This window comes from Mesocricetus auratus, unplaced genomic scaffold, assembly GCF_017639785.1.
Source record: "Mesocricetus auratus isolate SY011 unplaced genomic scaffold, BCM_Maur_2.0 Super-Scaffold_100676, whole genome shotgun sequence".
Classification (NCBI taxonomy): domain Eukaryota; kingdom Metazoa; phylum Chordata; class Mammalia; order Rodentia; family Cricetidae; genus Mesocricetus; species Mesocricetus auratus.
Window position 1 is genome coordinate 184016767 of NW_024429266.1, and position 26276 is coordinate 184043042.

At 47.5% G+C, this 26276-nt stretch overlaps 1 protein-coding gene across 1 annotated transcript in view; it reads left to right on the forward strand.

Moving 5' to 3' along the window:
* Positions 1-26276, forward strand: part of Vwf (von Willebrand factor) — a 140405-nt gene that overhangs the window by 83770 nt on the left and 30359 nt on the right. The window contains exons 22-37 of the mRNA XM_040737568.1: positions 158-304; positions 2675-2815; positions 3311-3424; positions 4619-4775; positions 5187-5345; positions 6230-6365; positions 8892-10270; positions 12080-12196; positions 12286-12426; positions 12702-12845; positions 14513-14677; positions 15663-15706; positions 15990-16167; positions 22565-22785; positions 23906-24098; positions 24284-24625. Coding sequence (XP_040593502.1) covers positions 158-304; positions 2675-2815; positions 3311-3424; positions 4619-4775; positions 5187-5345; positions 6230-6365; positions 8892-10270; positions 12080-12196; positions 12286-12426; positions 12702-12845; positions 14513-14677; positions 15663-15706; positions 15990-16167; positions 22565-22785; positions 23906-24098; positions 24284-24625 — 3778 coding nt within the window. The remainder of the gene's footprint in view (positions 1-157; positions 305-2674; positions 2816-3310; positions 3425-4618; positions 4776-5186; positions 5346-6229; positions 6366-8891; positions 10271-12079; positions 12197-12285; positions 12427-12701; positions 12846-14512; positions 14678-15662; positions 15707-15989; positions 16168-22564; positions 22786-23905; positions 24099-24283; positions 24626-26276) is intronic.

Sequence of the window (26276 nt, forward strand, 5' to 3'; positions counted from 1 at the left end):
GGCCTCAGGGAGTTCTGACAGAGAGTGGCTGGTGACACGCAGGTCTCGAGGGCCAGCTCTGGTGTTGGTGGCAAGGCAGGCAGACAGCTCTGTGAAGAGAGGGGAGCCCTGGATCCCAGATCCCTGCACCTCATTTTCCAGCTCCTTCCTTCTTCAGGTGAATGTGAAGAAACCGTTGAAAGATGAGTCTCACTTCGAGGTGGTGGAGTCTGGCCGGTTCGTCCTCCTGCTGCTGGGCCCAGGCCTCTCTGTGGTCTGGGACCATCACCTCAGTGTCTCCGTGGTCCTGAAGCACACATACCAGGTCAGTGGCCCTTCTTGCTCCATCTTGCCTGTGACTCCTGTGGACTGTCGTCAGCTCTTTTTGCCCTTTCCCGTTGTATTGGAGAAAAGTGGTTTTCTGGTGCAGCCTCTGTAGTCACAGAGGCTGGCCATACACAGGGAGGACAGAGGCACCGTTGACAATGTCTTGACTGGCCCAGCAAGGTACATGTTTTGTTTGCCAAGGATAGGCAGGGTGACTTTTCTTTAGGTTTCTTAACCCACAGAGGTGAACTAAACATGCATAATATTAAATCATCGTCATCCGTTTCAGAATGTTGCTTTATCAGCGATCCCAGGCTAGCACATACACACTCGTGTGCACACACATGTGTGTACATGTATGTGTAGAGGTTCACATGTATGTGGGTGCATGTGTGCATGTGGAGGCTGGTCAGTGGTCAATCCCAGGCACCATTCCTCAGGAGTATTCACTGAGTATTGAGTTTTGAGTCAAAGTCTTTCACTGGAACTGAGGCTTGCTCATCAGTCAGGATAGGTTAGTATATGGTGTGGTATATCTATCCATCCACTCACCCACCCACATCTGTCTAGTGTATAGTTGTGGGCATTATCTGTCTATCTATCTATCTATCTATCTATCTATCTATCTATCTATCTATCATCTTCAGTCATCTATGTGTGTGTATGGGTGTGGGCATGTATATACCATGGTATGTGGGAGGTCAGAAGACTAGGTTCTCTCTGGGCCTCCTGAGGAGGTCCCAGGGATTGAATTTAGATCATCAATCTTGGCAGGTGACACCTCTTTACCTGCTGAACTATCTCATCTCCATTTTTAGGAGTAAAAACCAACCTGTTCAGACGGGGCTCGTCAAACTAACCTATCGAAAGTAATGCCCCATAAGAATATAATCCCCACTGTGGTCACGGAGATGGGGTCCTATGAGAATGCATTATCTTTTGTTGTTGTTGTTGTTTTCTTTTGTTTTTGTTTTTCGAGGCAGAGTTTCTCTGTATTGTTTTGGAGCCTGTCCTGGAACTCACTTGGTAGACTAGGCTGGCCTCGAACTCACAGAGATCCGCCTGCCTCTGCCTCCCGAGTAGCTGAGATTAAGGCATGCGCCACCAACGCCTGGCTGCATTATCTCTTCCTAGGATGACAACATCAGTGACCTAATTAAATCTAACTAGGTCCCACCTGCTGAAGGTCACATCATCTCTCAATGTCACACTGGGGGCACAAACTTTCAGAGGACAAACCTTCTGGGGATTCAACTGCACACTGAAGTCATGTGGAAACTACAGTACCATGTAGGGTCACAGTCACGGCTCTGGGGTTCGAGATGGACGCCTTTGGTGGAGCCAGTATTTTACTCTCCACAGTGGAGATTATATTCTTATGGGGACATTACTTTAGACAGGTTAGTTTGATAGCCCTGTCTGAGCAGATGACACGGGAGTAGACGTCTTCACGGAGGAGAGTGAGGATTGTAGATATTTAGGGAGAGAAGCTAGGTGGATGGAGAAGATGTATGAAGATCCCAAGGTGGCTGATGTTTGGAGAGTTGGACCAAGGAGACCAGTGGGTGAAGAGGAAGGTTTTCATTAGCAAGGGTTCAGAGAGGCAGTGGCTATGCTGAGACTTTTGTCTAAGTGTGAGGATATTCTTACATGCTCCTCAATGACTTACACATGTGCTTATAAGCCAACACTGCAAAATGGATTGCCCCTTTCCTTTGTCCCAGGCCTGGGTTCTGGCCGTGTATGGAGAGTGGAATAGGTTTATGATCACCCATCTTCCCAGGTCCTTACTTGATGGTTTCTGTGTGGTCAGGCTTGTTCAGGACTCTGTGCGCATGCCTGCCATGGGAGGTGTATAGTTAGCCCTTCCCTGATGTTTCCCATGCGGGAGAATTTTCACCTGTTTTTCCCTGAACAAGCTATGGTCCGCTGGTTAAGGGAACTTCCCTGCCTGCCGCAAAGTGGGGCCGTCCTGTTCTCTCCTTAGTTCTCTGTTAACAGTGGTACCTGCCTCTTTTTCTGCTCATAGTCTGACCAGGGAGGCTGATGATTCATGGAGGGATCCCAGGGCCACACTGCCTACTGCTTGCCTCTGCCCATGAGAGTTGGGTGCATAGCCTCCCTCTGTGTCCTTGATTTTGAGAAGGGTCATTGTGGAAGTGTAGGGAAAGGCCCCAGGGAGGGCAAGGCTTCCCTGACACCTGCTTCTTCTTTGGGTCTCCCTCTCAGTCTGTTTCCTCCTCCTTCCTCTGTTTCCCCCTCGTCTTCCTCCTCTGATGATTCATGACTCCTTGGTCACCTGTTACCTTCTTCCCCTGACCCGGAGAGTGCACCGAGGTTTTCACTGTGCATCCCTCCCCTCCTCCAGGAGCAGGTATGCGGTCTGTGTGGGAACTTTGATGGCATCCAGAACAATGACTTCACCAGCCGCAGTCTTCAGGTGGAGGGGGACCCTGTTGACTTTGGGAATTCCTGGAAAGTGAGCTCACAGTGTGCCGACACAAGAAAGGTATATCAGGGAGCTGTGTGGATGGAGGGTCCCCTTCTCTCTTAGGGGCTGTGTGGATGGAGGGTCCCCTTCTCTCTTAGGGGCTGTGTGGATGGAGGGTCCCCTTCTCTCTTAGGGGCTGTGTGGATGGAGGGTCCCCTTCTCTCTTAGGGGCTGTGTGGATGGAGGGTCCCCTTCTCTCTTAGGGGCTGTGTGGATGGAGGGTCCCCTTCTCTCTTAGGGGCTGTGTGGATGGAGGGTCCCCTTCTCTCTTAGGGGCTGTGTGGATGGAGGGTCCCCTTCTCTCTTAGGGGCTGTGTGGATGGAGGGTCCCCTTCTCTCTTAGGGGCTGTGTGGATGGAGGGTCCCCTTCTCTCTTAGGGGCTGTGTGGATGGAGGGTCCCCTTCTCTCTTAGGGGCTGTGGTGGCAGAAACTATAGGTGGCAGAGTTGGGCTGAGTCTCTTCAGTAAGGCTACCTGATGTTTGGCCTCTCCGGCACTCTCTCCTGTCCCCAGCTGTCACTAGATGTTTCCCCCGCCACCTGCCACAACAACATCATGAAGCAGACAATGGTGGACTCATCCTGCAGAATCCTTACCAGCGACATCTTCCAGGGCTGCAACAGGCTGGTGAGGCTTTGCGGGTGGAGGGAGACAGATGGTCTAAAGGCTTGAGGATTCCTTGACTATGAATGTCTAATGTGAACACTAACTAGGCTGGAGCCCTGAATGATTCATACTGAGAAACTGTGATAGCCCTTTCTTGGCTTGTAGCTGAAGAGGAGCATGGGTAGTTTTTGAGGAAAGCAATGGCTGGCCAAGCACTTTTCCATGTACATGAGAAGTCTGTTGGCCTGAGGTTCTCTTTGCATTGTCTCCAACCAGAGTCAGGGAATTCCTTTCCTTGTCATTGTCCTATGTATCCAGTCAGAACCTCCCTAATCATCAACACAAGACAAGCTGGCTTCAGTGCCCAGTTGTCTTCTCACATTGCCTTTTTCTGGCCTCAACTCCAGCTATTTTGGGGGGGGTCCTTGAATTTTTGGCATCTTTTTATTCCTCTGTCTCGAACGATGGCGATGAGTTCTCTGACATTTACTGGCTTTCTTTCACTGTGCTTTTGTGTGTGCGCACACACGCAGGCACGCGTGCGAGCATGCGTGATTGTGCATAGAATTACACAGCCACGTGCACACACCTGCGCTACGTAGTGGCGCAAACACAGGAGTGATGAGCTGAACACATGTGCGTGAGTTCTTCAGCCCTCCAGAGAGTTACAGTTCTTGAGAGCTCCAAAGGACACGTAGATTCTGTGGTTTGGTGGCATCTGCGTTGGAAGAATGAAGACAAGGGGAGGACTGGGGCTCCTAGGGATGTTGACATGTCTTGAGGACAACAACTCGTTGGCTGATGAATTCATCTCCTTCCTAACTACTCTAAAGAAGGCAGAAAGGGGTCAGTGTGGGGCAAGGACAGCGAGAGACCAGCTTGTGTGTATTTATATAAAAATGTTCCACATTCATGGTCACTGGGAAGGATAGGCAGCTAGGCAAGTAGGTGGGAAGCAGCAGAGGGAACCTTCTAGCAAATTCTGAGGGCATCTCAATATGCATGAGAGGCTGCCAACCCTGCTTTACTTAGTATTTCTTAGTGGAATCCAGATTAGAAAGAAAAAGAAATTTGCCTCTTTACCCATTCACTCTCTAAAACCCGTGTTCTACATTTCCTTGGTGCAGGTCCCTCCCCCCATCCATTGCACCCTAAACCATAGGCAGAGTTCTCACCCCTGGCTCAGGCTGAGGCTACTCGAGGTTCTTTTTGCAGGTGGATCCAGAGCCATACCTGGACATCTGCATTTACGACACTTGCTCCTGTGAGTCAATTGGGGACTGCGCCTGTTTCTGTGACACCATCGCTGCCTATGCCCATGTGTGTGCCCAGCATGGCCAGGTGGTATCCTGGAGGACGCCTGCACTGTGCCGTGAGTTCCCAAGTCCTCCCCGTAGGTACCTAAGACTGATGGCTTGGGGGAGGACAGCAGAGCACCGATGAGGCACGGGCTGAAGGGATAAAGCAGTGGTGTGGGAAAATTCATATTAAAAAAACCAAACAACAACAACAAAAACGGTGAGAATGCGACTTTGGAAGGGAGTTAAAGCAGTGATGAAGGCATCTAGGAGATGAGTGAGTGGGGACACGGATTCTGAGGCGATGAAGATGGTGGCCAGGGCAAGGAATTCACAGTAAGACTGTGCGTTGGGTCACATTGTCAAGATGGGTATGTAGGGACTTCTGGAGAAATCCTGGAAGAAGGGACACTGACTTCTTGGGTTGCCGAGGGTTACCTGGCACTTTTAGGGTCACCACCGTTCTTTTTCTTTTGTCTCCATAGCCCAGAGCTGTGAAGCGAGGAATGTTCGAGAAAGTGGCTATGAGTGCGAGTGGCGCTATAACAGCTGTGCACCTGCCTGCCCAGTCACCTGTCAACACCCTGAGCCTCTGGCTTGCCCTGTGCAGTGTGTGGAGGGGTGCCACGCACACTGCCCTCCAGGTGAGGCCTCTCCTTGGCTAGAGCGGGCTGGAGGGATGGGCTCTTAGGCAGGTGTACTCCTTCTGCTTCATCTTGGCCTCCTCTGTTCAGGCCGACCCCCCATCCTGGACCTCAGACAAGTTTGTTTGCCTGGGTCTTCATCAAAGCCAGGCCAGCTCTGAGTTTTGTCATGTTAGGGTCGTCTCATCTGCCCTTTGTGCAGACGTGAGGGAAGAGCTCTGGCCCCTGGGCTCTCCCACTTAGGTATACTCCATTCCTTCTTGACACGCTTTTCATGGGACATTTGTGGATTTATCACATAGAGCAGTCATGCCTTCCCTCCCTCCCCCATTTCCTCCCTCCCTTTTTTCATCTCCTTAGATAGAGTCTTGCTGTATAGCCCAGGATGGCTTCAAACTTGCCATCCTTCTGCCTCAGCCTCCCAAGTTAAAGAAAGCAATACTTTCTAGTAGAACTTGCTGCAGTGCTGTTCAGCGCAATGACGGCTGGTAGATGTGAGAAACGGCTTCTTCATTCCACTGAATTATGCTTCATTTATATATAAGTGGCCTCATGGCATGGCATGTTGGACAGACCAGTTCTAAAGTTGTTGAAGTCTTGCTTAGTAGGAGTTGCCTGAGCCCAGTCACTCCTTGCCTCTTTGGAGATAAGATTTTGTTTGCCATAGGACTTGGGAGGGGAGAGATGTGGTGTAGGAAGCCTCATTCCAGCTTCTCAGAGGGGTAGACAAGGCACCAAAGCAGAAGGATGCCCCCTGTGTGGTGAGGTGACCACCTGGGAACTGGGAGAGTGGGTTTCTGGGACAGGTTCTTATAGTGGCAGGTGGACCTACCTGATTGATATGAGAGGTGACCATTGGGCTCCTAATGTGGTATCTTGTGCAGGGAGAATCCTGGATGAACTTCTTCAGACCTGTGTGGACTCCCAAGACTGCCCTGTGTGTGAGATGGCTGGCCGGCGCTTGGCCTCTGGAAAGAAAATCACCTTGAGCCCGGATGACCCTGCACTCTGTCAGAATTGGTAAAGCAGACTTCATGATTGGCTGTCTCCTATGCTGGCTCTCAGAACCTGATCTCTGGGAAATACCTCCAGGCAGCATGGACTGAGGCTGAGCTTAATTAGCTCATCCACATACCCAAGCATCCACCTATCCACCCGCCCCCCCTGCATCTATGCATCCATCCATGACCCATCCATCCATCCATCCATCTATCCATCCATCCATCCATCCATCTGTCCACCCACTCATCCATCCCTCATATACCCATCTACCCACCACTCACCCATCCACCTATCCATCCATCCTTCTCTCACTCATCAATCCATCCATCCCTCACCCACCTATCCACCTACCACCTACCCACCACTCACCCATCCATTTATCCACTCATCCATCTTTCCACCCACAAATCCATCCATCTACCCACCCACCCACCCACCTACCCATCCATCCATCCATCCATCCATCCATCCATCCATCCATCCATCCATCCATCCATCCATCCCTTTGGTGCACTGTTGGGTTTTCTGGAGTCTGATTCTCTTTCTTTAAGAGGTACTGTTAACCCTCAATGTTTTAAAGATTATTTTTGTGGAAAAAAGATACATTTTGGGGGATGCAATATAGTCTTCCAACACATGTATGAAGCATGCATGACCAAAAGAGGGTAGTTAACATTTCTACTTCACTATAACTGGGCATCACATCCAATCTGAGGACCAGTATCTATGAATATTAAGCATTTTGGGGGAGCTGTGGCTGCAGGAAGGAAAAGGGAGACGGGGTCCATGGTCCTAAGTATAACACAAGCATCTTGGGGCTCTAGTCCAGGCCACAGGATGTGGCTTTCAGAACTGGGAGGAAGACATTCACTGCTGTCACCCTGGCCTCTTGCTGGAACAAACTCTGGGAACCTGGATTTGGGGAGGCGAGGTGTCCTGAGGGTGATTACCAGGCTTTCTGAAGTCCTGCCCTTAGGTAGGGAACATTTATTAAAATACTGACATAGTCGGCACCACTCCCTAACACCAATCCAGCCTAATGTGAACTTCAACTTGAGAACTTCAACTCACTGGGGAGGGGATGTGACCACAGCTGCCAGAGCCAGATCCTGCCGCCACCATCTGTACAAACAAGAGCAAGCACTGCCCAGGGTGAATTTTTTAGCAAACACAGGAAACCAGAGAGTATGTCACTCATGCACCGTTAACCAAGCATTGAGGCCATAAATCGCAGGGTTATGAGGAAGTAGGAATTAACTTCCCGGTAAGATCTCACCCACCTTCATTGCACTGAAACAGACATGAAGAATAGGAGGGGGGCATTCACTGCAAGCTTACTTAGAGCGTCCACCTCAAAGGATATGGAAGCTCCAAGCATCTTGGGTCTCCTCAGCAGCCTGCAGAGAGGGACAGCCACCACCACACACGATGATGAGAATCAGAGTTCAAGGCAGGTTGGGGACGTTGACAGTGAGGCAATGGGACATGCTCAGGGTTTAGGGTACTGTCACCTTCTCAGATTCACTGTAAAGGTTGAAGACCAAGGGTGAAGAATGGAGGAGGCCCATCCCGTATGGATCCCCACGGCACATTTCCTCTCTGGTCTGGCCTATTCCTTCACTTTCTAGAACATGGCAGGAGGGTGAAGTGATTAGAAAATGCTGGAAGGCTATCTGGTCTACAGAAATCTGTGGACTGGGCAATGACTCAGGACAGACTTGTGAGCATCTTGGGGCTGGGGCTGAGGGCTAGCTAGTACTTGGTAGACAGTCTGAGTTCTCCATCTGCCTGTGGGCAGACTGGATGGTAGAGCTACTGTCATTTACTGTAGCCAACACACCTATTCCTCCTACATTCTTTCTTTTCTACTAGATGAAACAGCAATTTTAAACTTTTATTCATCTTTCTAAAGTCTTCTTACTCTAGTTTTTCTTCTTTTCCTTGAGGCCCAACATAATTAAACATGGTTCAAAATCCATACAACTTAAATTCTAATAACATCTATAATGGTTTCTAATGTAAGCCATTTATCTCCAGTGGAACATTTACAAGTCCCAGCGTGTGCCAACATTTTAGAAAGAGATTTGTCCTTGGAGACACTTACAAGAAGGTTTGGATTATAATTAAATATTAATGCGGCTAGAGACATAGATTGGAAAGAAATCAACATTAAGTGGCTATGGAGGACTTAGAACAACAAAGATTATTTTTCAGGTTCTAAGATGGATTAAAGCTTCAGGAAGGCTCTGCTTCCTCTCTCTCCTGTGTGTGTGTGCAAGTGCGCTCTCGTGTGTGTGTGTGTGTGTGTGTGTGTGTGTGTGTGTGTGTGAGAGAGAGAGAGGGAGAGAGAGAGAGAGAGAGAGAGAGAGAGAGTGTATGCACACTTGTATATTGAAGACACTTCTTGGAACAAATGTCAAAAATGACATCTTACTTGGGTGTCCATGAGAGCAGGTGGGAGGTTCTATAGGGGTCCTGTGATGGGGTCCTACCTGCCCACAGGTTCTTCTTGAATCATTTTGATTTCTTTCCCTCCTGCCACAGTCACTGTGATGGTGTCAACCTTACCTGTGAAGCCTGCCAGGAGCCTGGAGGCCTGGTGGTACCCCCAACAGATGCCCCAGTCAGCTCTACTACCCCATACGTTGAAGATACCCCTGAGCCACCTCTGCATAGCTTCTACTGCAGCAAGCTGTTGGATCTTGTCTTCTTGCTGGATGGTTCCTCCAGGCTGTCTGAGGCTGAGTTTGGAGTGCTCAAGACTTTTGTGGTGGGCATGATGGAGAGACTGCACATCTCTCAGAAGCGCATTCGTGTGGCAGTGGTTGAGTACCACGATGGATCCCATGCCTACATTGACCTTAAGGACCGGAAGCGTCCCTCTGAGCTTCGACGCATTGCCAGCCAGGTTAAGTATGCAGGTAGCCAGGTGGCTTCTACCAGCGAGGTTTTGAAGTACACACTGTTCCAGATCTTTAGCAAAATTGATCGCCCTGAAGCCTCCCGCATCACTCTACTCCTGACTGCTAGCCAGGAGCCCCCACGCTTGGCCAGGAATTTGGTCCGTTACGTCCAGGGCCTGAAGAAGAAGAAGATCATTGTGATCCCTGTGGGCATTGGGCCACATGTCAGCCTTAAGCAGATCCGCCTCATTGAAAAACAGGCCCCTGAAAACAAGGCCTTTCTGCTCAGTGGGGTGGATGAGCTGGAGCAGAGAAGGGATGAAATAATTGGCTACCTCTGCGACCTTGCCCCTGAGCCCCGAGCCCCTACTAAGCCTCCCCAGGCAGCTCGAATCACCACAGGTCCAGGGACTTTGGGGATTTCATCACCTGGACCCAAGAGGAAGTCCATGGTTCTGGATGTGGTGTTTGTCCTGGAGGGGTCTGACGAAGTTGGTGAAGCCAGCTTCAATAAGAGCAAGGAGTTCCTGGAGGAGGTAATACAGCGCATGGATGTGAGCCAGGATGGCATCCACATTTCGGTGCTGCAGTATTCATACATGGTAACTGTGGAGTACACCTTCAGGGAGGCCCAGTCCAAGGAGGATGTGTTGCGGCATGTGCGAGAGATCCGTTACCACGGTGGCAACAGGACCAACACTGGGCAGGCCCTGCAGTACCTTTCTGAGCACAGCTTCTCTCCCAGCCAGGGGGACCGGGACCAGGCACCTAATCTGGTCTACATGGTCACAGGGAACCCTGCCTCCGATGAGATCAGGAGGTTGCCTGGAGACATCCAGGTGGTACCCATTGGAGTGGGCCCCCATGCCAACACACAGGAACTAGAGAGAATTGGCTGGCCCAATGCTCCCATCTTCATCCGAGACTTTGAGACACTTCCCCGAGAGGCTCCCGACCTGGTCCTGCAAAGATGCTGCTCCGGGGAGGGACTGCAGCTGCCCACCCTCTCCTCAACTCCTGGTATGATGGATGGTACCCTATGTGTGATAGCCTCGGCACTGTGTGCATTTATCTGATGATGTCAGAACCCCTGGGTCCTAAGCTAACTTCCTGGCTCGCACCCTGCCTCACCCCGCCTGTGTTTCTCTTACGGAAAGAATCTTTTCTTACTGCCCAGGCTTGTAAATTCAAAGGTAGTAGGGGACCATTGTTAAAATTTAAATAATACAGAGAATGCATAGAAAAATTGCAAGTATTATTGATCCCCCCTCCCAGTTCAGACTCATTTTCTGCCTGGTGGGTAACCATTAGTTTTGGTGATTGTTAACTCTCCTCTGGGCCACGCTGGTGCACAGAATTATTCCAAGTAAGTTTATGTTCTTGGAGCAAGGCTGGGAGGTCGGCACAGGTGCAGATCAAGCAGACAGACACAGAGCCAGGTCCCAGAGCTGCCACTCAGTAGCTCATCATTTTGGGCTCACCAGTCTCCTTGTCTGTAAACTGTGGATATTAGCAACCATTTGCAACGTGCTTGAAACAGCATCTATCATTGGGTCACATGTGTCAAGGCTCAAAAAGTGCTTCTTGCTACTGTTTTTGCTTGATTTTTTTGTTTTGAGCTGGGGTCTCACTAAGTGACCCTGGCTGACCTGGAACTCTATGTAGACCAGGTTGGCCTCATAATGAGAGAGATCCTCCTGCCTCTGCCTTCTGAGTGCTGGGGTTAAAATGTATCTAGTTTGTTTTTGTTTCTATGGTGAAACTAAACACGGAACCTGTGACTTGGTCCCAGTTAGGCAAGTGCTCTGTCACTGAACCACCCAGCCCTCTTTCCCTTTCTTTTTTGAGACAGGATCTTACAAAGTTGCCCAGACTGGCCTTAACCTCACTCCAGACCAAGCAGGCCTTACGCTTGCAGTACTCCCGCGTAGCTAGGCTGACAACCTGGAGTCACCACAGCGGAAGAACAGCTGCTTTTAGTATCTCTCTGTCCTTGCTCTCAGCCTTTGTTTGTGCTTATTTAGGTAATATCGCTTTAATTTTCCCGCTAATAAGAAGAGTGACTGTGTTGTTTGCCTGGGCATTAGCATGTGTTCTGACTGTGTGCTTCCTCATGACACAACCTCCTCCTCTCCCCTGGGAAAGGTCACACGCCTCCTTCCCAGTTACACACTACTCTCTGTCTTTCCCCTTATTCCATTCAGATTTAGACCCAAGAACACAGATGTCCTTTTCATTTCTTTGTTTTGGTTATTAATTGTTTAGTTAACTCCCAAAATTAAGTGTCTTATAATGACATTTTCATATATATGTATATGTGTGTGTGCGTGTGTGTGTGCGTGTGTGCGTGTGTGCATGTGTGCGTGTGCGTGTGCATGTGCGTGTGTGTGCGTGTGTGTGTGCGTGCGTGTGTGCGTGTGTGTGCGCATGTGTGTGCGTGCGTGTGTGCGTGTGTGTGTGTGTGCGTGTGTTCTTTTCTGATCCCCTTGCTCCCCACAGACAGCCCCACTCGCTTTTCCTGCTCTTGAGAGAGCAGCCTCTTGCTTTCACTTGCAGGTATTTGCACTTCTGTGGCTAGAGCTACAGTCTTTTCAATGTCTCTCAATATAGTGAACTCTTAGGGTCAGGAATTGTCTCCTGTGTCCCTCTACCTGTCCCACCTCACTGGTAAAAGTGCCCTTACTTGGTGGTGCTGTGTGCCCAGTGCTGCCCTGAGGAGCCCCTGGCTGCAGTGGGGGCTGATGACTGATCTTCTGTTGGCTGCAGTGGGGGCTGGTGGCTGCTCTTCTGTTGGTACCTGTGTGCCCATATTCTTGTTCCTCTTTGCAGACTGCAGCCAGCCTCTGGATGTGGTCCTCCTTCTGGATGGCTCCTCTAGTTTGCCAGAGTCTTCCTTTGATGCAATGAAGAGTTTTGCCAAGGCTTTCATTTCAAAGGCCAACATCGGTGAGTAATGGCTCCGGAGCTGTAGGTGATAGTGGCTCTTCCTGGGGTCCACTTGACTCTAAATGTTTCCCTTTTCCTCTTTCTGTTAGGGCCCCGCCTCACTCAGGTGTCCGTGCTGCAATATGGACGCATCAATACCATCGATGTACCATGGGATGTGGCCCAGGAGAAAGCCCACCTACTGAGTTTGGTGGACCTCATACAGCGGGAGGGCGGCCCCAGCCAAATTGGTAATGCTGGAACCACAAGCTATGTGTGGAACCTGCCTTCTGGTCCTGATTCCTGGCTTAAGGGACTGAGTGATCTTGTCCCGAGTTTCCTCCTTTGGGTGGCGAGGAGTTACCTGGTCCTCTGCATCTCTTTCCAGTTCCACCAAATGTTGTTCCGAGTCATAACTGTTTGTCTTTTGAATTCACCAAGGGTCAGCTTTAAAGCCAATGCTCATCGGGTTTAGAAAACCCAGTTCTTGTGATCAGTCCTGACTCTGACCATTCTTCTTCCTCAGGGGATGCTCTGGCCTTTGCTGTGCGCTATGTAACCTCTCAAATACACGGAGCCAGGCCTGGAGCATCCAAAGCAGTGGTCATCCTCATCATGGATACCTCCTTGGATTCAGTAGACACAGCAGTGGATGCTGCTCGATCCAACCGTAAGTGTGTGGTGCATAATCCTGAGACCCCACGAAAATGCTGGAGGAGTGGGTGGGTGGACATCCTTTCTCTTCTTCCTGTTGTCTTTTGCAGTGCTGGGCACTGAACCCTAGGCCTTGCACACGTTAGACAAGCACTCTACCACTGAGCTGGGTCCCCAGGCTCTCTCTTTCCACACACATCCCCTTGTGTGATCTCATTCAGTGTCATGGGTCTATATATATGTATGGGTCACTGACTTTGAAATTCCTGACTCTGGCTCAGACTTCTCACTTTACCTCAGCCTCGATGTAACAGACAGCTCATCATTAGCTCTACTCCTGCTTTACCTCACCATTTCCTTCTCCTGTCATCTTCTTTATTCTCTCTAGTCAGGTTAGAAATCTCAGCCCCTGTGAGTCCCCCCTTTCTCTCATATGCAATCCAATCAAGTAGTTGAATCTTCAAAAAATTTTGAGACTCAGACCGCTGCTTGCAAACCCCACCATCTCATACCCGAGAGACTGGGATCGCTTTATACCTGAGAGACTGGGATAGCTTTATACCTGAGAGACTGGGATAGCTTTATACCCGAGAGACTGGGATAGCTTTATACCTGAGAGACTGGGATAGCTTTATACCCGAGAGACTGGGATCGCTTTATACCCGAGAGACTGGGATAGCTTTATAACTGGAACCCCCGCTCCCACTCTTGTAACTCATCCTCCACACAGAAACTGTAAGATGAGCTCCTGTCACCCCTCCATGGTCTTGGCTTTCTGTTTTCTTCAGAGAAGACATTAGGTTGGCGATGTTGCTGATGAGAATTTGCACACTCCAGGCTTCACTAACTCTCTTGCATCTTCTATATTCTCCTGCTTCCCCTTTCATACTTTCTGTGTCCACTGTGTGGGACATTTCTTTCCCAGCTATGTTCTTGGCTCCTTCATCCTTATTTCAGGTTGTTGTATTTAGGGTTTACTATTGCTGTGAAGAGGACACCATGACCATAGCAACTCTTATAAGGAAAATATTTAATCGAGGGTGGTTTGGTTACAGTTTCAGAGGTTCAGTCCATTATAATCACAAAGGGGAGCATGGTAGCCTGCAGGCAGATATGGTGCTGGAGCTGAGAGTGCTACATCTTACAGGCAACAGGAAGTTGACCGTCACATTGAGCAAAGCTTGAGAAAGAGACCTCAAAGCCCGCCCCCACAGTGACTCACTTCCTCCAACAAGGCCACACCTCCTAGTAGTGCCACTCCCTTTGGGGCCATTTTCTTTCAAACCACCACACTGGTCTTTCTCCCTGAAATGATTATTCTCACTCTCTGGGCATTTTCCATCTTTCTCATCCCATAGTTTCTTTCAAACATCTATCTACACCTGAACATATCACACATTTACTATTTTGTGTGTTTGCTGTTTACCTTTCTCTAGTGTTAGCCATGGGGACAGGAGACAGGGACTTCATTTGCTTGGTTCACTGTTGTATCCACACTGCTTAGAACGATGCCTGCACACACAGAAGCAGCTCGTTACTTCTCTGTGCTGTGACATCTCTGTCACATGCTGGCTGTGTGCGTGACCAGCCTGGATTGCAGGAGGTTCTGTACAGGTGCTAGACATAGTGTATATGTTGTGCTCACCTGACCACTGACCCTTTCTTGTTGCTTGGCTAATTTAGGGGTGGCGGTGTTCCCCATTGGTATTGGGGATCGTTACGATGAAGCCCAGCTGAGGATCTTGGCAGGCCCAGGGGCCAGCTCCAATGTGGTAAAACTCCAGCGAGTTGAAGACCTCCCCACCATAATTACCCTGGACAATTCCTTCTTCCACAGATTGTGTTCTGGTAAGTCTTCTGGTATATTTTCTTTCAATTCTCAACCAACTACTGTCTCCATGACCACTACCAAACCAGAAAGTCCATAAAAGCAAAAACACCACTCCAAAGACTTAAGGATGCCTGTGTATAAAATTTTGTCTTAAATTAAGATTGCCCTATGAAGCTGAGCTTTCATATTTCTGTTTGCGGAAGGCATATAATGACACCTCCAGGGATCTCAGGAAAGTTTTCTGCATACAATCCTGCTTCCACTTGAAGTGTCCATCAGGCTTGTTTGTGCTGAGGGATTTTGGATGAAAGAATTGGGGGATATAAGCAAGGAACCCCAGCATCCTACAGGTCATGGTCCTTTATTTACTCTCAGTACACTTAGAAAAGGCTTTAGAAATATATCCTCAAAGCTGATATTGAAGGGCCACAGATTAAGTTGATTTTAGGCTAGAAACATGTTTCGTTTTATGGCCTAGTTTTATATATTAATGTAACTATTACAGTTTATGTAGCTTTATTTTATGTGCATTGGTATGAAGGTATCAGATCCCTTGGAACTGGAGCTACAGACAGTTGTGAGCTGTCATGTGGGTGCTGGGAATTGAACTCAGGTCCTCTGGAAGAGCAACCAGTGCACTTAATCACTGAGCCATGTCTCTATCCCCTGTAATTAGTTTTAAATCAAAATCTTCTACGGAGTTACAGACCTTTCTTGGTAGTAGCTGTCTTGGCAGCAATCATTGAGTAGATCTCTTTCCAGTTTTTCATCCTCTCCCCACACCCATTCCTGGCAGGCATGAAATGACTACTGTTATCACAATAGTTAATTGTCATAAAGTCTGACTGAAGCACCACAGGATTGTCACCTCCTTGTGCCCTCACATCATCAATGTGAAGCCAGCTCAGATTCTTGAGTTGTGTTGGCCAGCTGATGTTGTGAATGGTTTAGAGTTCTTGGTGTAGGTGGTGGGTGACTAGTGTCTTTCTGTGTCTGTTTCAGGGTTTTCTGGAGTTTGTGTGGACGAGGATGGGGTTGAGAAGAGGGTAAGTCCCTTCCTGTTGATTTGAAAGGAAAAGTCAGACAGACACACATGTTGGGGGCTCTAGTTCTTATGGACTAACTTTCCTCTGGTTGGTCTGAGATTCATTCTACTGCTTGCTATTAGCCTGTTTTGGGGGTCTCTCTGTGAATCTTCTCATGTAGGCCCTCCTTAATGTAAGACTGCTGTCCGGCCCTAGCCCATCCTCAGAGGCAGGCAGTGACATGGTGGGAGATTTGGTGTGCCTCATCCTGCTCCTTTTCCAAATCTGTTTTCTCCTTTCACAGCCTGGGGATGTCTGGACCTTGCCAGATCAATGCCACACAGTAACCTGCTTGCCAAATGGCCAGACTTTGCTGCAGAGTCATAGGGTCAACTGTGACCATGGACCCAGACCTTCATGTTCCAACAGCCAGTCCCCTGTCCGAGTGGAAGAGACCTGTGGCTGCCGCTGGACCTGCCCTTGTGAGTCCTTCATTCCTCCAGACTGTGTAGAGGAGCAGGTTTCTAACTTGCTGTGTAGACAACCCGTGTGGAAGAGGACAGGTGGAGGTACCCCTGCCTCATGACACACGCTCGCCGTCCTGCCCACACTCCTTCCCTCCTGTGGAATCCAGATGTGTTTTCACAGAACCCCAGAGATCTACAGATGTGTTTTCTCAGAACCATAGGAAGAATTGCTTTTTTGAGGTTTGAGTTCAACTTGGCCATTTCAAGTCAGCCCTTAGGGATGTACATCACGGGGATGTTGGGAGTGTAGCAGTGTGCATGAGACACCCCCAGAGTCCTTCTCCCAAGTCACATCTGCAGTCGTGTGGGGCTGCACACACCTGTATACTGTCAGCTGGCCTGATATAAGAGCTGGATACAGACCCATCCCCCATAAGCCTGTGCTGAATACTCGTCTGCCTCACCGTTGGGAAAAACTGGCCTCTGTGATGATCTGTTCTCAGCAGTGGGAACAGACGTAATTGTGAGGTGCCATCAGAACTGTGTTTCACATCCCACTCTTTCCTCAGAAAGTTTTAAGGGGATACATTTCCCTCTGGCTTAGATGAAAATGGTCCCAGAGTTCATGCTATTTCTGTTTATTTGTACGGAATTCTATGGTCACTTTGGTCCCAGTTGGTAACTAGGTGACTGTGCCACAATTAAAACTTTGAACTTGGTTAGAGTTTTTATATCTCCCCAGACACAGCTTCTACTGCCTGCCTTTGGGAAAAGGAGTGTGGACAATTTCTCTCGTAGCTGGGAGCATGAAGAAGGAGATGGATGGGCTCAGAGGCCACACAGGGCTGTGCATAAGCTCTCTGGAGGCCTTCCTGAAGTCTTCCTGCCCTAGGCTTCTGTCCCCAGGCCTGGTGGCTGCTAACCTTTGCATTAAGTCCGTCTTGACTCAGTCTCTTTCAGAGTCTTTCCCCTCTTTGTCAGAAGTTCTCTTAGAAAGAATCACTTTGAACACAGCCCCTGGCCATCCTTCCCAGCTCCTACCCCATCCCCAAGATTAGCTCAGCCCTTATCCCTCCACTGGGACAGAGCAAGTGATTCTTCACAAACATCGGCAAGCATCCTCCTTGTTGTCTGGCCACCTGTGGCAGAGATCCCTCAGGCAAGAATTAGACACTTGTCCTGGCTTTCCTAGGCTGAATGGGACACAAACTTACCTCCTACATCATGAGAGTCCTGCTCACAGGGCGTGGCCCTCCCTTTTTGGGCGTGGCCCTCCCATTTTGGGCATGGCCCTCCCATTTTTGGGCATGGCCCTCCCATTTGTGGGTGTGGCCCTCCCATTTGTCCCTCTTAGGGGACATACAACAAAGGAGCTTCCTTGCCAAGGCAGTCTCAGTTCAGTCATCAATGCCCCCACCTTTGGTACCCGAAAGGCATCAAGTGACAAAACTAGATTGGGGTTATTAAATACTTTAAAGTTGAAAGTTCCCTTTGAATTTAGAAGTCTCTCTTAAAATAGTTTTATTGGTATATATTCATTGTACATAGTGGTAACATTCATAAAGGCTACAGAAATGTGGCTCTGTCCCCCAGCTCAAGCATCCACTGATGACTGTTGGTTCGTTTTTCTGTACTGTGTGCCCAGTCGGGAGGATTTCAATTCCTAGCATCCACACCATATATGTTAGTTAGAATTCTATCCAAAGAACTCTCCTACATCTCTCATTAATTAATTAATTCAAAAATAATTATTTGTGCTCATGTAGCCATGTCATGGACCAGTTTGTAACGTTTAGTCTTCCTGCCTGCTGTCTGGTTCCTGTTGTTGCTTTCAGCCCCCAAATAGTACATAAGACACTATATTAATTATGAAGCTGTTGGCCATTTGCTTAGTTTCTTATCAGCTAGCTCTGATTTGATTATTAATGCATGATTACTAATATATATTTTATAAGAACTTATCTTTTTGAGGATGCACTCCTGAACACCCGTTGCTCCCGGGAGATCACATGGCAAGAGACCTCCTCACTACAATTCCCAGAATCCTCCTAGACTCCTAGTCCTACCTATCTTGTTTTCCCTATTGGCCAACAGTGTTTTATTCAAACCAATTAGACACATATTAAAGGATGATGGCTCCCAACACCAGTTGATGGTTTGTTTTCTTGCTTCATTGGTTCCAGACCTGGCTCTTGGGCATCTCTTTGATTTGATTTGAGTCTTCTTGGCATGTTTCATCCTTTCCTTTTTCTGATAGCAAGAAGCTTGGATCTCATTGTCCATGACATGTTTGCCTAAGTCTAGAATACACGTGCTGCCACTCTGGAATCCGTGTGAAGAATAAGGCCATCAGCTAAAGCATTTGTGTGCTGTCCTTTCTGTATTGAGTCTCAGAGAGAGACTTGGCTTTCCAAAGTTATTTACATTAGTTGTTTCCCTTGCCCTTCAGTAGCTATGCTGTTTATTAGTTTTGTTTTTATTGTATTTATTAAATAGGGTGATTGTTCATACTGATGGACTTTACAGTGACTTTCCACACCTGTATGTATAGGGATTTGAAGTTATTCACCGCTCTCATTTTTTCCTCATTATTCATTAATTGAAAATTAAGGCAGTCATTTTTTGTGTGTGTGTGTGTTTTCTGAGACAGGGTTTCCCTGTATTGCTTTGAAGGCTGTCCTGGAACTCGCTCTGTAGACAGGCTGGTCTCGAACTCACAAAGATCTGCCTGCCTCTCCTTCCCAAGTGCTGGGATTAAGGGCGTGTGCCACCAATGCCCTGCTTGAAATAGCGGTTTTAAAGAATGGTTTTTAACTACTCTGTGACCTGCCCACCACGGATGTTATTCCCCTGCCTCATTCCCCTCTACCTCTATTCTTTATTTACTCTGCATTCTTTCTGGAAAATGTTGCTCAGGGGGTTTTGTGACTTTGTACATTGTTTTCGAGAATTCTGCTGTTGAACTTTTTGTTTTGTTTTTTCACTCCATAAAGTATCTGATACCTTTACTTGATGTCTGGGTTTTTTTTTTTTTTCTTGATCTTTGAGGCTGAATGGTTTTGCCCCTATCTCTCCATCCCCACCCCTGCCCTCAGGGCCAACAGATGTGGGTGAAAATTAACGGACATTTGTCTGGTCTCTCTTAAAGGACTCCGTTCCCACGTTGTCCTGACTCCTTCCTGATTCCCTTGCTTCCTTCATACGCCCCTCCTCACCAGTCAGCTGACCTCTGGTCTTGCCCTGTGTCTCTCATTCCTCTCTTCATTTTGGTTTATTCTCCTCCGGGCCTTCATTTTTGACTTGATTTTAGTCGTTTCCTTCATCTTTCTTTTTCCTGAGCCCAATCAACGTTTTCAAAACCTATTCCCATTTTACGCATTCCTTACATTTTCTGTTTATTTGTTTCAGTTTGTGTATGTGGTCACACACATGTGGAAGTCAGAAGACAACTTAGGGAATCAGTTCTCTTCTGCCATCATACAGGCTGCAGGGATGGAACTCACGATGTCAGTCTTGGCAGCAAGAGCCACCTGTCTGGCCTCGTGTCTTCTTAGTTCTTAAAGGTCCTATTCAAGGCAGTTTTCATTTTTTTGTAAATTTTTGAGTATATTTAAATTACTGCATATTGTGTCATAGTTTTCTCCCCTGACATTTTTTTGGGGGTAGAGTGAGGAGTGCTTATTCTTACTTCCTGATTTTTAAAGTCATTTTTACAGATTTGTGTCACTCTCTTCATTGTGTGAATCATGGTCTTTTTTTCCTCATTCAATGAAACCAGTTGGGAAAGTCATTTCCTTAGTGATGTGTGCAGAATTTCATGTCTTCTGGTGTTGCAGCTCTCTTTAAAATGTCTTTCCAGGACTCCAGCTTCCTTCTTTGATATTTTTTATGTGTTGTTTCTCAATTGCCAAATGTCTTCCCATTTCCTTCCCCTGATTTGGTTCTGGGAACTTGGGGCCTCACCTGCACTAGGCAAGCACAGTACCACTGAGCTCTGTCTCCAGCTCCCAGAGTCTCTTTCAGTCTGTACATTTGTCAGTGGACTTCTCTAAAGCACATCCTTCTCTCTTTGATGCCCAGACTGTAGGTTTAATGTAGTACTTGGTTTTAGATACTTCTCTGCTATGTAGAGTGACAGCGAGATAATAGAATCTGAATGGAGAGAGGCAAGATGAAGTGGACTCTAGAATACATTTTTTAAGAAAAGATCTATTTATTTATTAGGTATATAGTATTCTGTCTGCATGTATGCCTACAGGCCAGAAGAGGGCGCCAGATCCCATTATGGCTGGTTGTGAATCACCATGTGGTTGCTGGGAATTGAACTCAGGTCCTCTGGTAGAGCAGCCAGTGCTCTTAACCACTGAGCCATCTCTTCAGCTCTCTCTAGAATACATTTATGAATAGTATGTTTTAAAGAATATTCTGTAGCTCTGTGATAGCAATTTATTATGTAAGTCTCAGATTCTCATTCTTTATTTGGGTTACTTTAATTTTTCCTGCGTCTTGAACTTTGGAATTTGTTAATATATGTAGCTCATTACAATTGGTAGTAGGGGTTGGAGAGATGGCTTAGTGGTTAAAAGCACTTGGTGTTTTTCTAGAGGATCTAGGTTCGAATCCCAGCCCCCAAATGTAGCTCAAAACTGTCTATAACTCTAGCTCCTGATGATCTGGTGTCTTCTTCTGGCATCCACAGACAAAATACATGCAGGCAAAATACCCATACACATTTAAAAATTAAAAGAAAGAGAAAAGAGAGAAGGAGGCAAGGGCAGGAAGGAGAGAGAGTGGAGGGAGGGCAAAAGGGAGGGAGGGAGGGTAGGGGAGAGAGAGAGAGCCTGGTCATTAAACTGGAGTACACTGTGATGGTTTATTGAAAGATAAATTGGTATTCTGAAAATGGAGTAACTGTGATTCTGCATGCCTATCACACTGAGATGTTAGAGCTAAAAGCTGTTGAATTTCAGTTGTGGCATTAGCTTAGTCCTATTACAGACCCATTTATCAAACATGACCATGCATGCCATGTACTATTAGACTGGCAGCTAGTTTAGATTGCCACCAACTCTCATGACAATCCCTTATGCAAGAGGGAAGGAGAGGATCGCTAAAGTCCAGTATTAACTAGGGCCTTATGCAAGCAAGTGACAAAACACGATTTGGTTTTGAGCTTCTTTGGCTCCAACTTGCTGTGTCACGGTCTGATGATGGACAGAACCATTCTACAGTCTTTGTCTTGTGATTTAATGATACACTGTCACTGATCATCAGGGCTGAACTAGTACAGATTATGTTATTCAGTTTTCCCACCACTATGACGAAATACTTGATATTATAAAGTTTAAAAAAAGGGAAGGTTTATTTTTGCTCACAGTTTTGGTGTTTTTGTCTATGGTCATGGGGAATCCATTTATTTTGGGATTATGATGAGGTAACCCATTCTGGCAGGAACACGCGGCAGGAGGAGGATGCTCACCTTACAGCCAGGAGAAAGGAAGGGGCTGGTATGCTATGTACCCTTCAAGGGCACACCCCTAATATCCTAACTCCCTTCTACTCAGCTACACCCCTTAAAGTCCTACTGTTTTCCAGAAGTGCTACCAGCCATCAGCCAACCCTGTGGGGGACACCTGCCCAAATCCCAGCAGGGCTCCTTAGCAGCACAATACCTGTAGGACTCTGGCACTCAGTCTGTAGCTTGGGAAGGGATGAATGCCCAAGGACTTGGGGAGTTTGACTGAAAGCCATGGAGGTTGCCCAGCTCTGAGAGATAGTTCAGCCAGCCCTGCCAGTCACATGCTGTGTTGGTAATCAGCCGCAGAGGTGGTGGTGGCCCAGGCTGGTTATGAGCAAGGGGATTTCAGGAGCTTGTCTCTTGCTTCTTGGTTTCTGTTCATTCACTTCCACAAACGAGTCATGATGTGTGTGAAAAACTCATCTCCAACTTCATTTAGGTGCAAGACTTGCTTTCACATCAGTGGCACTGGCAATTCAGAGTTCAGCAGACATCTTATGTGGATGCATGGCAGTTAGTATTCGAATACGGTTTTAGTAGGAACCTTGAGAATTCGCTGATTATATGTGAATGTGGGTCCCTGAGTGAGCTCTGAGACCCAATTGTTTATTTTGGCCCAGGAAATATTTTTCTTGTGTACTCTTTTGCGGGTTAAGTCCCAGTGGCCACCAGTACTGTTAGCTGAAGGGACACGTGTCTTCAGGCGAATCTTCTTTTCAGCACCTCATGCTCTCAGCATGCCATTACACCCTTGGAACTCCACTTTGTTTCTTGGGTCAGGTTCCCCTGGGGAGTGGCTGCCTCAGTTTGTCTGGGGCCGCATTGCTGCAGGCACGCACGAGGGGGCTGGAGAGGGTCCATGGTGCCCATCTGCCATCTGCTTTCCCCATTCAGGTGTGTGCACCGGCAGCTCCACTCGGCACATTGTCACCTTTGATGGGCAGAACTTCAAGCTGACTGGCAACTGCTCCTATGTCTTCTTTCAAAACAAGGAGCAGGACTTGGAAGTGATTCTCCACAATGGGGCCTGCGGCTCTGGGGCAATGCAGGCCTGCATGAAGTCCATTGAGATTAAGCACGGTGGCCTCTCTGTGGAGCTGCACAGTGACATGGAGGTAAGGAGAGTTTGCTGTGGGATCCATGGCAGGGCAGAGTGGAACTTGAGGAAAACCACACGGTCTGGTTTTAGCTGCTGCTGCCGCCTGCGAGTCAGCCTTCTTTTGACTAGCAGGCACTTCCTCCTTCAGAGGGGTTCCTTGCCATTCCCCTAGTCTTGGCATGATTTCATGTTGCTCTGGGTCCAGATTTGGGAAAGAGGATCAGCTTTAGATAGCAAGCTATGAATTTAGTCCTGGTTTCTGGCATTGATAAGGAGTTGGGTTGGCACCAGGACCACGGACGCACTAGGCAGTATGAGCCCAGTACCCAAGGCCTGGGGGCTTTCCAAACACAAATATTTAGTGCTTAAATCAGGGCCTTTGAAAATATTTAGGGCCTCAACAAAAATGTATGGCTTCAAAATCTAGAGAGGAGACTGCCAAAGCGCTATAAATAAATGTTTGATTAAATGCTTACAAAAGGTTATATTATGCCAACTCCTTTACTTGTTCATTTAGAAGTCATAAATATTTCATGGTGTGAAAACAACTTGTAGACTAGATTTTCTCACTTGGTAAGAATTCCTGAGTATGAGCACTAATTGCTGAGAAATCAGAGTTAGTCATATATCAAATGAGGAGTCATAGCCAAAGAAATCTTAAAATCAGAGTGATAAAAAAACCCTTCCAAAATTTTTACAACAAAATTACATTTGCTGCAAAATGTGAGTACATTTTATTATGCTTGATATGCTGTATGGTGAGACCTCAGAAGGAAGGTACGCCTACTCATTTGAAGGATTCAAAGCCATCCCGCAGGTGCTTCCTTCTGGAGATACTTCCCCAGTAACTACTGCAGTGGCAACTTCCCTGGCCTATTGGGAAGAGGTTGTTCCTGGAGCCTTGGGCTTTCTGGTTTATGCTGCCTGCTCAGTGTAATAGCGATCTGTGCTGCCAAGTTATCCAAAGTCCCTTTGATTGGGAAGAGCTGGTGGCAAACATCAGGCATGGGCATCCGCAGTCAGAGGAGTGTGAGGGGTGCACAGGGACCCTCAGTAGCTTCAGTAAGGAACAAGACTGAAGCCCTGGGACTTCTGATGCATGAGAACTATTGTTGACCTTTTTCTTGTTGGAGCAGATGGCAGTGAATGGGAGACTGGTCCCTGCCCCTTACGTGGGTGGAAACATGGAAGTCAGCATCTATGGCGCTATCATGTATGAGGTCAGGTTCAACCATCTTGGCCACATCCTCACATTCACTCCACAAAACAATGAGTTCCAACTACAGCTAAGCCCCAAGACCTTTGCTTCGAAGATGTACGGTCTCTGTGGTAAGGAGGTGTTTGCTCACTCCTCTTCTGCAATGCAAACCCCGCTGTGCTTCCTGGGTGTTCAGGGGCTTGGCGCTTATATTACTCAATCCTATTTCAAGCATCCAGTAGCGAGGGTCAGACCATCCTTGAGGGTGGAGAAGGGTCAAGTATTTGGCACTGCTGTCTTTTTTTTATTGCTCTAGGAATCTGTGATGAGAATGGGGCCAATGACTTCATGCTGCGGGATGGCACGGTCACCACAGACTGGAAACGGCTTATCCAGGAATGGACTGTGCAGCAGCCAGGGTACCCGTGCCAGCCTGTTCCCGAGGAGCAGTGTCCTGTCTCTGACAGCTCCCACTGCCAGGTCCTCCTCTCAGCACTGTTTGCTGAGTGCCACAAGGTCCTTGCCCCAGCCACATTCCATGCCATCTGCCAGCAGGACAGCTGCCACCAGGAGCGAGTGTGTGAGGTGATTGCTTCTTATGCCCACCTCTGTCGGACCAATGGGGTCTGTGTGGATTGGAGGACAACTGATTTCTGTGGTGAGTCTCCGTATGTGCGCCTTAAACCTTGGAAACAAATCAAGTATGGGGTTGCTCACACTCTCTGGCTCTCATCTTTCTATTGAAGATAAAAATCCCTGTGTTCCCTATTAGGGTCTAACAAGACTGTCAATAGAGAAGCCCTTTGAATGCAGAATTTTTAGGTAGATAAAAAGTGTGTTTCTGTAATCCAGATGGTTGTGAGTTTGGTGTTTTAGACACAGGTAGACATCAGCTATGTATTGCATAACCAGCAACATAGAATTTGAAATTCTACCAATGGGGAACACATAACCATAGAGCAAGATTCTGAGATGGGAGCGACATTTTGCCTGTTGACTCCTCAGAACTGCTCATTTACAAATAGGAATGCTAACATAGACCTCATCCTAAAGGCCAGTCTTCCTAATTGGACCCGTCCTTTGCTTATCATTTGAAATGCACAGACTACCAGTATGAATCAGATATGGATTCTGTCCCCACAGGAGCTAGAGTAAAAAACACACCAACGTCCTAGCCTATGTCATCAAAAGGAATCATTGACTTTGTACATGTTGGTGTCTGAGTCTGACATCACAGAGTTCTCAGTCTCTTTGACCCAGAGCTGAGGACTCAACTAATGACTGGCTACTCTCTAGTCTTCCTGAATCTTGGGTTTGGCAGAATAAAGCAGCTGGACTACCCCACTCCCCCACCCCCCGTCATTTTTTACTTCTTGGGTTTTGTTAAAAGCCTCAGGGCTTTTAACCTTCTTTCTTTCTATATATCTTACTTTCCTGATGTCTCTGTCTGTCTGTCTGGTGGCTGCCAGACTTCTGGCCCACGTCATGCCTCTCTCTTTCTCCTCATTCTCTTCTCCCATTCTTTTTGAGTTTAGATTTCTTCTTCCATGTATTTTCTCTGCCTGCCAGCCTAGCCTATCCCTCTCTTTCCTAGCTATTGGCCGTTCAGCTTTTTATTAGACCAATTCCGGTGCCTTAGGCAGGCAAGGTGAAACAGCAACACATCTTTTCATAATTAAACAAATGCAGCAAAACCAAATGTAACACATGTTTACATCATTAAATAAATGCAGCATAAACAAATACAACACAACTTCACACAGTTAAAGTAATATTGCCAGCATAAACAAATGTAATATACCTTTACATAGTCAAAGTAATATTCTGCAGCAGGGTGTTATCCATTCGGATGGCATTGCTTCTACTCTACCTGCCTACAGACCAATAGGCAGATGCTGCTTCTGTGTTATGGAGAGCTCTTCTTCTTCTTCTTCTTCTTCTTCTTCTTCTTCTTCTTCTTCTTCTTCTTCTTCTTCTTCTTCTTCTTCTCCTCCTCCTCCTCCTTCTCCTCCTCCTTCTTCTTCTTCTCCTCCTCTTCCTCCTCCTCCTTCTTCTTCTAGATTTATTTATTTATTATATATACAGTGTTCTAACTGATGTAATCCTGTATGACAGAAGAGGGCACAGATCTCATTACAGATGCTGTGAGCCACCATGTGGTTGCTGGGAATTGAACTCAGGACCCCTGGAAGAGCAGTTAGTGCTCTTAACCTCTGAGACATGCCTCTAGCACTGAGAGCAGCACCTTCTATGTTTACTTTCTGTGTGTATGTCCTCATTGTTTAGTGTGCACACAGAGAAAATCCCCT